Raw genomic sequence first — 10,958 nt, forward strand, 5'->3', positions numbered from 1 at the left:
ATGGATAACTTTGAATTTCTACTTAATTGTTCATGATTTATTTTTTAGGGTGAGGAGAGCGGAGATCGTGATCTTCTTGGATTGTGGTTCGGGTTGAATGGAGCTGGGAAGTGTGGGGTAGATGGGAGGGTAGTGAAGGTTTAAGTAGAGTTTATTTTGAGACAGAAAGTAAGCTGATCTTTGTATAAATTGTTATTTGAATATAATGTTTGGAAAGATATACCTATAGAGTCTGCAGGAAGGTGAAGCAAATATAAGAAGAGTACGGATGAAAATAAAATATATATATGGACACGGGTAAAGGCAGGATGGGAGGAGTTGGAAAAGGAAACCAAGAGAAGTATTTGAATGTTTAAATGGTTTAATAGAGAAGGAGGTAAAAGAGATAAATCAAAGGTTTGGATATTTAGATAAAGAGATAAGGCCTTCGCTGGAATTCCATTTAATTAACTTACTTGGTTTCAATATAGTTTGAAATCCTGCAAGTAATAAAATAACTGAAATTAGGAATGAGGTACATTGTTTAAGATTTAAAAATGATGGGAAGCTGAGTTTAATGTAGAGAATTTGTTGATTTTTCCCGTTTTTCCTTTTTTTTGTGTGTGTGTGTGGTTTTTTTCTTTTTTTACTATTTCCTTTTTTTTTTGTTTTTCATTTATCTTTTATCTTTTAATTCTAAAGTTATTTGATTTTAATATACTCCAGACTGTGCTTGATAAAAAGTTATGCCGGGTATGGGACCTGGGAAGCCGAAAGGGGGTTAGGGAGGGGGGTTTAGGGGGGGGAGGGGGGAGGGTGGAAATACAGTCCCAATTTTCAGAACAATAAGAATGCACTTGTATACTGTTGCTCTCTTTTCTTTTCTTTTCTTTTTTCTTTTATTTTCTCTTTTTTCTTTTCATTTTCTTAATTTTAGAGTAAAATATAAACTGAATAGATTAATGAATTGTAGAGATACACCAAAGTGAGGAGTAGAGGGAAAGAAGAGGGAGAAGTAAAGAGGGAGTGAGAGGGGAATGTAAGGAGGGTGAGATGGAGGGAAGGGGAGAAAGGAATGTTTGAGGGGGAAGGGAAGTAGAAGAGGGGAATGTTGGAGGGGAGAAATGAAAGTTGGAGGGGGAGAAGAAAGGGTGTATGGGGGATTGAAGTGCTATGTTGGTTTTCTATGGTGGAAGATGAGTTGTGTTCATTGATTTTCCCTTTTTTTTTTAAATGCACAGTATATAAGTGATTGTATAAAATGAAAATGAAAATGAAATAAACAGTTTTAAAAGGACAAGAAATGTATGAAAAGTTTATTGCACACAATAAGGTGAATAGGCTTCAGTTATAAAATATTTTTCAGGATTCAGAAATACTGAATACAGTAAGAGCATTATATAATAGTAGTATATGAAAATAAGTGTAATATTTAGTGTATAGTTCAACACTGAACAGAGAGTAGACAGAGAAATGTGAAGCTCCTTTGGTTGTATTATGGGATAAATGTAAGGTAGCAAATTATAGAGTTAGAAAACACAGAGCATGGAAATGATTTTGTGTATCTTAGCAGAATGTTTACTAACTAGTGTGTGTGTGTTATATCAAAGCATCTGGTATGCTCAAATATGGGAGGGAGCATACTTCTTCCCTTTTTTGCCTTTCAGCTCTACCCTAGGAACCTTCCAAGCAGGAAACCATTTTTGTGTTGCATTTGTGCTGATAAATAAATAAAGGGAGACTAGTATAGATCTATTTCAAGCTATTTAGCTCTCATCAGCTAGCCAGCAGTATGCTCCCTCCCATATTTGGGCATACCAGGTGCTTGTGGCTTAGTGACTAATACAACTGCCTAACATGTAAAAACAGCCCAGGTTCAAATCCCAGTAAGGATATGGCTAGCTGTTGAGAGCTAAATAGCTTGAAATAGATTTATACTAGTCTCCCTTTATTTATCAGCACATGTTTTTGTGTGTGTGTGTGTGTGTGTGTGTGTGTACTGTATACTATACTGTATACTATTGCCTATTTTGTTAATATGGAAATGAGAGTTTGGTATATCAGGAAAAGCATAAAAATTAAATGCTGTAGGAATGAATTAGAATAATGACTTTATTGTCACTTTACACTAATTGGCATACATTAAAATGAAATTTCATTGTATACAGCTCTCAGAGGGTCACTAAAGAGTTATTTTAAAAGTGTTTTAAAAAAAGAAGAAACTGTGTGCAGAAAGGATGAATAATGTGCTTTGACCATAGTGACCAAACAGTATAAATTGAGATGATTTGGTCATATATAAAAATAAGCTGTAGAACCCCTGGCGAAATTCTTTTTTGAGTGGAAAAATACTGAACAAAAAACCCACATCTCCTTCTGTGCATCTATCCTCAACCAATTCATTTGATTCCTTTCTGAAAGGTTCATCACCTGATCTCCTTGGATGTGGACAAGGTTTTCAATGCAGTTGCATACAGAAAAAAGAGCATATTGTTCTTTGGTAGGTAACATCACAAAAAATAAATATGTGAACACAAAATATCTTAAGGATATTCTAAACAAAAAATGGTAGATCTTAGGAGTTCTCCAACAATATTACAGATGTAATAATACCCAATATTGATCAATATCGCACTTTCCCATCCTCTTTCACACACCATGAATTTAATGCAATTTCTTCATTATGCTCCGCTTATCACATGAATTTCGTATACTTTATTTTCATTGGTAGGTTGATTTTTTTAATGTGTTATTGTTTTGAACTGAATATCCTTATGTCTAATCCTAGTTATGCTATAGCAAAATGCTTATTTTCTCAATTTTTGTGGCAGCAGACATATTTTGAAAATAACAGATAAAAATTAGGCAGGAAATTTCTTCTTCAGATAAATTGTCCATACTGTTCTTATCACCATGACTACAGTTTTTGCAAAGTTTTAGCTGAATTTTCCTTGTTTAATGATAACTTTGAAACATGGTAGCAAATCATTTTTCCAGAAAACAGATTGATAAAATTGATAGAATACCCCCCACCCCAGTACATATAGTTATTCAAGAGCCAGATATTTTAATTATGCTGGTTAATGACTGCAGTAAAATAATTTACTACCTTTTAAAACTGAAGACTAGGACTTTGGGCTAGTGAGTGGTTTTTCCAATAAGAGTACATACTGAACTGTCCAAGTACATGGATTTTTATGTGTAGTGTAGGATCTCTGAAGTGTATGAGGGAAATACTTACTTTATACTAATAGTTGTTTTTTTATCCAGTTAGCATCCTTCAGTTTTTGAGAGCCTTCTTTAAGCAGAACCTCTGTTCATCCTTCGTGAAGTTTATTGTCCAGTCCACAGATGAACAGGAAAAGGAACAGCCACAGTCAAAAGAGAATATTTCCTTGTTTCCACTGGCTATGTGGCATGTACTGTCCTTGGTTGCTCGATTACAAAACCTACTTGTCCAGGTAAATTTTACTGTTAATATGGAACTGAAATATTAATTGTGGGACTCAGCAAAGCTGATTTATTTCAAATAAATGGAGAAGAGTAAAGAGAATAGAATCAAGTACACTTTTTGTCACTTTTGAACTGTCTAATGATGCAAAACCTACCAGAAACAATTATTCATAAAGGTATAGATTTATTCTCAACAATATAAAGCCACTGTCTCTTGCATCTGCACCCTATTTATGAGAAGAATTTTGGAACATTCAACAGGATCCATAGGTACATGCATTTCCCCAAGTTAACATTAATTCCAGCTGCCAATGAGAAAACACTAAAAGCATCACTTGTCCACTTCCTTGTTATTCTTTTGCTGTGTTTTCTGCAGCAAGGACAATGGTTTTAAAAGATTACTGTGCAATGATATAGTAGTGTCATCTCTCAGAACAGCCAAAAATCAACAGAGATTGTGACATACTATTGCTTTAAGTTCATGAAGGACAATGAATCCCAGGAGCTGAAATGAGAAGTAAATCCCCACTTCTCTTCTTTTAAAAAGAAAATTGATGGGCATGGTGCTACAAAAGAAGCACAGCAAAATTGTTTTTGCTATATTTCCTTTGGAGTAGGAACAGACTTATTATAATTCCAAATTGTCTCTGCATATTGGATAATCCATGATACTGGGGAAATGAGGCAAATTCCTTTGTTTGTGAAGGACTTCCTTAATGTTAGAGCATTTTCAAATATTTTATGTCCCATGAGTCTCAAGACAACCTTAAGATTATGAATTATCTTTTTCATTCACTTCTGTTATAATTTCAGGGATACCTTTTAGATGAATTTGATAATAAATTGTATTTTCTCTTTTATGTTTACAGAAGGACTTTTTGCTATCACAGACTGTTATTGGATGTCTTGAGGCCTTGTTGGAATATCTGCACCTGAAAAATCAGAGCACTGGTACAGCTTTCAATATCTTTGTGTATTCTTTATTAGTAAAAATGCTTTATATTAAAATTATTTTGCTTTGCCTAAATGGCTTGCAATCATTGGCTTCTTATCACTAAAGCAGATATAAACCTTAGAATAAAATATTTTGTACTAAAATGAAGATTTACAGTATTTCAGATATTTAATAGTTGCCAAGAAAATAACATGGAAAAACTTTATATCAGTTTGGTTATAGCTGGGTGATGCTATGAAGATATTATAAGTCTCTCGTGCAGAAATGAATGCATACCATCCTAATTCCCATACTCTTCATACTATCTCATGTTTACTGGGATGTTAGTCTTTTGGGAAATGGACAGGTCACAGAAGTTTTTCATGGAAAATGTAAAAGATCATGGATAAGGACAGCTTATTGAAGTTTACAATTTCCAGTGAGATAGAAGCAGAATTTACTCGACTGAACCATGTTTTATATTTTATACATGGCAGAAAATCTTAATAATCTATTTTCATTACTGAATAATATAGCAACTCTCCTAGATTTTATATTATCGGAATGGATCTTTGCTTCTATTATTATATTTTTGTTTTGGATGAATTATAAGTAGTCCTTGACTTATGACATTTGGGACCAGAATTTCTGTTGTTAAGCAAGGCAGTTGTTAAGTGAGTCATGCCCAATTTTACAACCTATTTTATCATGAGCCATGGTGGTGCAGAGTGCAATACTGCAGGCTACTTCTGTTGCCTGCTGACTGTCGGCTGCCTGCAATTTGGCAATTCAAATCTCACCAGGCTCAAGGTTGACTCAGCCTTCCATCCTTCTAAGATAGGTAAAATGAGGACCCAAATTGTTGGGGGCAATATGCTGACTGTAAACTGCTGTAAAGTGGGCTGTAAGAGAGGGCTGTAAAGCGCTGTAAAGCAGTATATATGGTAAGTCTAAGTGCTATTGCTATTGTTAAGTAAATCACTACAATTGTTAAATGAATCATGCAGTCATTAAGAGAATCTGGCTTGCCCCATCAACATTGTTTGTTCCAAGCCAGTTTAAAAGGTCATAAATGGCAATAGGATGACCTTGGGAAAGTGCAACCTTCATAAATATATGCCTTTGTCAAGCACTCAAATTTTGAATATGAGACACTACAACAATTGTCATTGCAAGGACCAGTCATAAATCATTTTTTCAGTGCTGTTGTAACTTTGATGGTAAGTTCTGGTAAATGATTGGTTTTAAGTCAAGGACTACCTGTAGACTGTTTAAATTGTGGGCAGCATATAAAGAGCACTTTTTTGAGAGATTTTTTACTTCCATTGGTTTTCCTCTGTTACTATTTTTAAACAACCTTGTTTGCTGGTATAAAACAAGACTTAACTCAGTACAGAATGAATAATATATTTGTTTGGAGATTATTTTCTTAGATTTCTTTCTAAGCTATTTGTGGTAAATTTTTCCACTTCTAGCACGTCATATTGCTTCGCACCCATGGAATAAATTTCTGTTGATCACACTTTTAGATGGTAATGAGAATTCCTTTCTTAACTCAGAAATTCTTAGACTTATTAGTCTGGTGAGTATAATGGCTGTTAACTATTAATTCCTATTGTGTTATTCCATTGCATTATGACTGTTTTAACTGAATTGTTCCATTTACTTATCACTGGCAAAACATGAGTGAAACACCATTTATAACGCAGTGAGGACTGGATTATGCTGTAAACTTGAGAGAGCCTTAAATATGCATATGTTTTTGTTAAGCATAAACTTACAGGGAATGTAACCTTATTGTATTTCTTTAATCAAAATAAACTTTTATATGCAGCCACTATAATTCTGATTTTGATCCAAGCAGGTGCATTAGGGAGATACCCTCCATTTCTTTGCTTGAAAACTCTAACAATCCCCTCTATAATTATTATCATTTTTCTCTAGCAAAGCGAATAGAAGTTTGTTGACACATTTGTTAAATAAGGTTAATGGACTTAATATATACAGTTAGACCAGAAAATACGATTTATAAATAACACTGTTCATAGAAGCATTATCAAACAAACGGCATAATAATTTAACACAATATGTGAGTCTAACCCTTGTGCATTGGTATGATTTTGTTCAAAGGAATATTGTACATATCTGAATGAAAGGATGGAATTTCCATTGCTTCAGTCAAAATCTGACTGCCATGGATGATTTTCAATATAAAAAAACCCAAAGATTAAAACTGTTTAGGAAATCTGTTCATTCATATTCATCAGTTTCAGCTGTTTAGATGTTCAACAGTAAAAAAAAACACATTCATAGGGCTCAGGAACAACATGCATGAGGATAGCCATTACAGTAACCTTTTATTTAGCATAGGAATACACATTATCCTCATCTTGCCATGAGCCTTCATGTAGGCAATCTACATTTGTCTTTTCTTGTGCTGTGTGAAAAGTTATGTTTTCTGACTTCCACTGAGACAAGCAGGGCTATATTCATTTTCTGTAGATAAATGGTGTCAGTCCAATTGGCTACTTTGTGCTGTGGCAGAAATGGCCTCTTGCTTCTGTCACTGGTTGCTCTTCTACATTACCATTTTGGGTAATGGTTGCTGGGATGCCTGCTGTCTTCCCAAAATGGGTTTGTGAAAAGGTTACAGTGAAAGGCTGGACTTTTTCTTTTAATAGGCTTACTGGTAAACTAATGAAAGGTGTTTTTTTTTTTTTAAAGTAAGATAAAAAAAGTTTTGCCAATTTCTCCTAGTAGCTGGAGTGGCAGAAAGGAAGATTAACCTCTTTTCCCTCTAGTAATCCAATAGTGGATGCCATGAATGGAAGGCGTCAAGTATCACAGGAAACAACATATGTGAACATATATAAAGGAATGATCAATGGAAATATGTCATCAAAAAGACTTGGGTGGGAGGGGTAAAGAAAAAAGGAAGGCAACAATCAATTGCTATAATTAATAATATCCATGAAGACCAAAACTGAAGAACAAACTGAAATCTTGAGAGCAACGTCTTAAGCCAGCTTCATTTATTGAGGGAGACAAGAAGTATAAAGCTGTCTTGTGTCCTTTTGACTGATAAATCTTCCCCTACTGTACCTGTTTGTTAGACTTACTGCATAATTCTATGTGCATCTACTTAAAATACCATATATTCCAAAACTTAAAATGCAAACACTTCTATGTTTGATAACTGTGCAATCATAAAGTTTGGAAATTCTGATATATTTCAAAAATATTATTAAATGGAAAAAATACTAATTTGGCTCACTAATCTAGCAATTTACTACTACTGAGGAAAAGTTTATCCAAACTTTTAAAATTTGGTTATTTCTAACATCCATTTTTAAGTATTGCTTAAGAATCTGTTTCAATAAAGCTTGTGGCAGTTAATTTCTGTGTTTTTGCTGGATAATAGAAATAATTTAAATCCACTAAAACTAAAATACAATTTTTCTAAGTTTATGAAATATCAGGACATGAGGACTGTTTCTGAAATTGAAATTACCCATATTCTGGAAGAAGCAGCTCATACCAATGTGCTAGAACTTTCTAATGACACAATCAGTGCTCTTCGCTTGTTTCTTCTTCAGGTAAGAATTCTGGAAATTAGAGATGGAATGAAACTTAAACTGAAGTTAAATAACTGGCTGTGCTTCCTGCTTCTGCATTTCCTTGTTGTCAAATTGGTTTCTGTAAGGGCTAACTGTTAAAGAATTTACTTCATTTTAGATATAGTGTGGCCTGCTTACCTGAGCCTCTTTTTTTTCTTTTACTTTCAATAAAATAATTACTGTTCGTTTTTCATAGTAATATTGCTGTAAGTACATGTTTGCATTTATTTTATGCATTTGATATCTAATTTGTATTATAGGCTATTGCGGGAAGAATGGATAGTTATTTATAATTCCTCATAATCTTTCTTAAAAACATACTTGCATGGGAATTTTGAAATGAACCACTAGGTTCTGAGTGCAGGTTCCATGAAGTTATGTTTTCTTTCTTTTAATATCAGTGCAGAAAATGAAAGAGAGTGAAATTGTTTTAAGGTTTTATTTAAGGAACAAAAATATGTAGAATAGACATTGAGTTCATTTAAATACATTCTGTACTATTCTAGATCTATTAATACAATAAGCATGGACATTATTTGTATTGTGCATGTTCCCTTTAGGTCCTTTATAGGTAGTTTTATATGCCTCTGGTATCATCATTAAAATTTCTGATTTATGATTCTGATTGTTGGAGAACCTCCTACCCATAAATAAGCATTAATAGACCTATCAAGACATAATGTAACTTATTTTGGAGGATGTGTATAGATGTATTAGAGTGAAGTATGGTGTGTTTTGTAATTGAGTAAGAAGCCTTGCAGTTTTGTGCCTAATCTACCAAAAGTAAATTTCTCATTTCAAAAGAAGGAAAACACATTGAGTCTTTTTATGCATAGGCAAATTATGTGGAGCCCCACTATATGGTTAGACCTTGAACTGTTTTTGCAATTATAGGCATTGTAGGAGAGCCATTATAGTCGTTAAAAATCAGGAATTTGGTAGCAACTTTTCTGATTTACAAATTTTGTTAAAAATTGAATTGAATTGAAACTCACATCATGAGGTGCAGCAGCTGCAGACCACAAAAGCTTATCATGCCTTTCAGTAACATTTTCCAGTTGGAAAAAATCCTTCAAGACTTTCTGAATTATTACAATTGTGGTAATTGGAGGAAATTTCAAAACTGAAATTCTGTAATTTCTCTTTTTTATGTCAGTTTCAAAAAACAAAGTATGAAGTGGATTCAAGCAAAAAAGCTGTGATCCAAACGTTGTTGGAGAACCTCCCACCCATAAACAGGCCTCAATGGACTCCTCAAGGCATAGTGTATCTTTTTTCAGAGGATATCTATAGAGGTATTAGAGTGAAGTACAGTCTGCTTTGTAGCTGAATGTGAACCCTTGCAGTTTTGTGCCTAATCTAGCAAGAAGAGAAAGAATTTTAATATCTTGAAAAGTTTTTGTGCTTTTGACTTTTTTATCATTTGAAGTGATGTAAAATATCAGCATTAGATATAGATGAATATATAGTCCTCAACTTACGACCACATTGAGCTCAACATTTTTGTTGTTAAGCGAGACTGTTAAGTGAATTTTGCTCAGTTTTACAATTTTTCTTGCCAAAGTTGTTAAGTACATCACTGAAGTTAGTAACACAGTTGTTAAGTGAATCTGGCTTCTTGTCAAACGGTTACAGAAGGGGATCACATGACCCTGGGACACTGCAGTTGCTATATATATGAACCAGTTGCCAAGTGTCTGAATTTTTATTAAGTGATTGTGAGGATGTTGCAACAGTTATAAGTATGAAAAATGGTCATAGATCTCTTTCTTCAGTGCCATTGTAACTTCAAACAATCACTAAATGAACTATTGTAAGAGGAAAATAACTTGTACTTTTGCGTGATTAGATGCAAAATAGTATTTTGCTTATCTATATGTATAGAGTAGTAAAGTTAGGATCCAATTTTAATTTTCTGTGTTGAAAACTCTTTACTTTCAGTGCTAACTTGACAGATCAAAACCATTCTATTGATAGAAAAAAATGAGAAAAATGAAATCAATTTCTAATTTGTCATGCCTGTCCTTTACTACTTTACATTGTAACTAGGTGAAACAGAAGGATCTATACATTCTAAAGTTTATAGTAATATTTATGTCCTAAATTCATACTATTAATTTGGGGAAATATTATTTTTTTAAAATAAATGTGATAGTCTGTGATACTTCAACGTGCCATTAACATTCATTAAAGATAGATTATAATCAAACCAGGGATTACTTTAGTAGTTAATACTTCTTTTAACAGTGCTTTTAAGCATTTATATAAAAGTTCCCTTCTGGGGCAAAAAGGGAAATGTTAACTTGGTAGAAGAAATAGGGGTTTTCTGATCAGATATAATAGATATTAATTCTTAACGATGATGTTAAAAAATGTCAAAAACCGTGTGTCGTATTGCTTCTTTTGTCATTTTCCCTCACGTAGCCATACTGCAGTTGCCTGTGGGAGAGTTGTAGTCTGAGACTCCTTATTTAAGCTTTTAACATTTATTCAAGTAGTTCTGAGTAAACTTGCATAGAATTGTAGTGTAAAAGAACAGAACGCAGGCACCCAAGTAGATTTAGAAATTGAAAAGATTCTAGACTATTTGATAAAAAAGGGATATATTTTCTCAGTAATATATAATTCTTCCAACTTGGTTATTCTTAACTCAAGTTTGACTTCAGATATCTTGGGAACGTGGCAATATCTCCCTTACATATTATAGGCTGAAATGAGAAAAGAAAAATGAACGAACAGAACATAGTATTATTAATTGATAAATCACCTAGCATTTAAATTTTCTTAGCAGTTATAGATATATGGAAAAAATAATGCAGGTTATTTCTTTCCCCTGCAGAAAGATTTAGAAATGTCTTAGATGTTGAAATATAAATTCAAAGATAAATTTTTAAAAAATCTGTTTATCCTTGTTCTGGAAATGGTAAAAATAAAATTATGCACTTCATTTCAAGGCTATTTTCTATGCTTTTGTT

The 10,958-nt window shown here is 33.2% G+C and overlaps 1 protein-coding gene across 1 annotated transcript in view; it reads left to right on the forward strand.

Annotated features, from left to right (window-relative positions):
* MEI1 (meiotic double-stranded break formation protein 1) overlaps nucleotides 1-9,313 on the forward strand; it is a 36,495-nt gene extending 27,182 nt beyond the window's left edge. The window contains exons 25-30 of the mRNA XM_032221149.1: nucleotides 2,401-2,479; nucleotides 3,250-3,440; nucleotides 4,302-4,383; nucleotides 5,842-5,948; nucleotides 7,831-7,962; nucleotides 9,140-9,313. Of these exons, the coding sequence (XP_032077040.1) occupies nucleotides 2,401-2,479; nucleotides 3,250-3,440; nucleotides 4,302-4,383; nucleotides 5,842-5,948; nucleotides 7,831-7,962; nucleotides 9,140-9,313 (765 nt within the window). The remainder of the gene's footprint in view (nucleotides 1-2,400; nucleotides 2,480-3,249; nucleotides 3,441-4,301; nucleotides 4,384-5,841; nucleotides 5,949-7,830; nucleotides 7,963-9,139) is intronic.
* The last annotated feature ends 1,645 nt before the right edge of the window (nucleotides 9,314-10,958 follow it).

Source organism: Thamnophis elegans, chromosome 7 (genome assembly GCF_009769535.1).
Source record: "Thamnophis elegans isolate rThaEle1 chromosome 7, rThaEle1.pri, whole genome shotgun sequence".
NCBI lineage: Eukaryota > Metazoa > Chordata > Lepidosauria > Squamata > Colubridae > Thamnophis > Thamnophis elegans.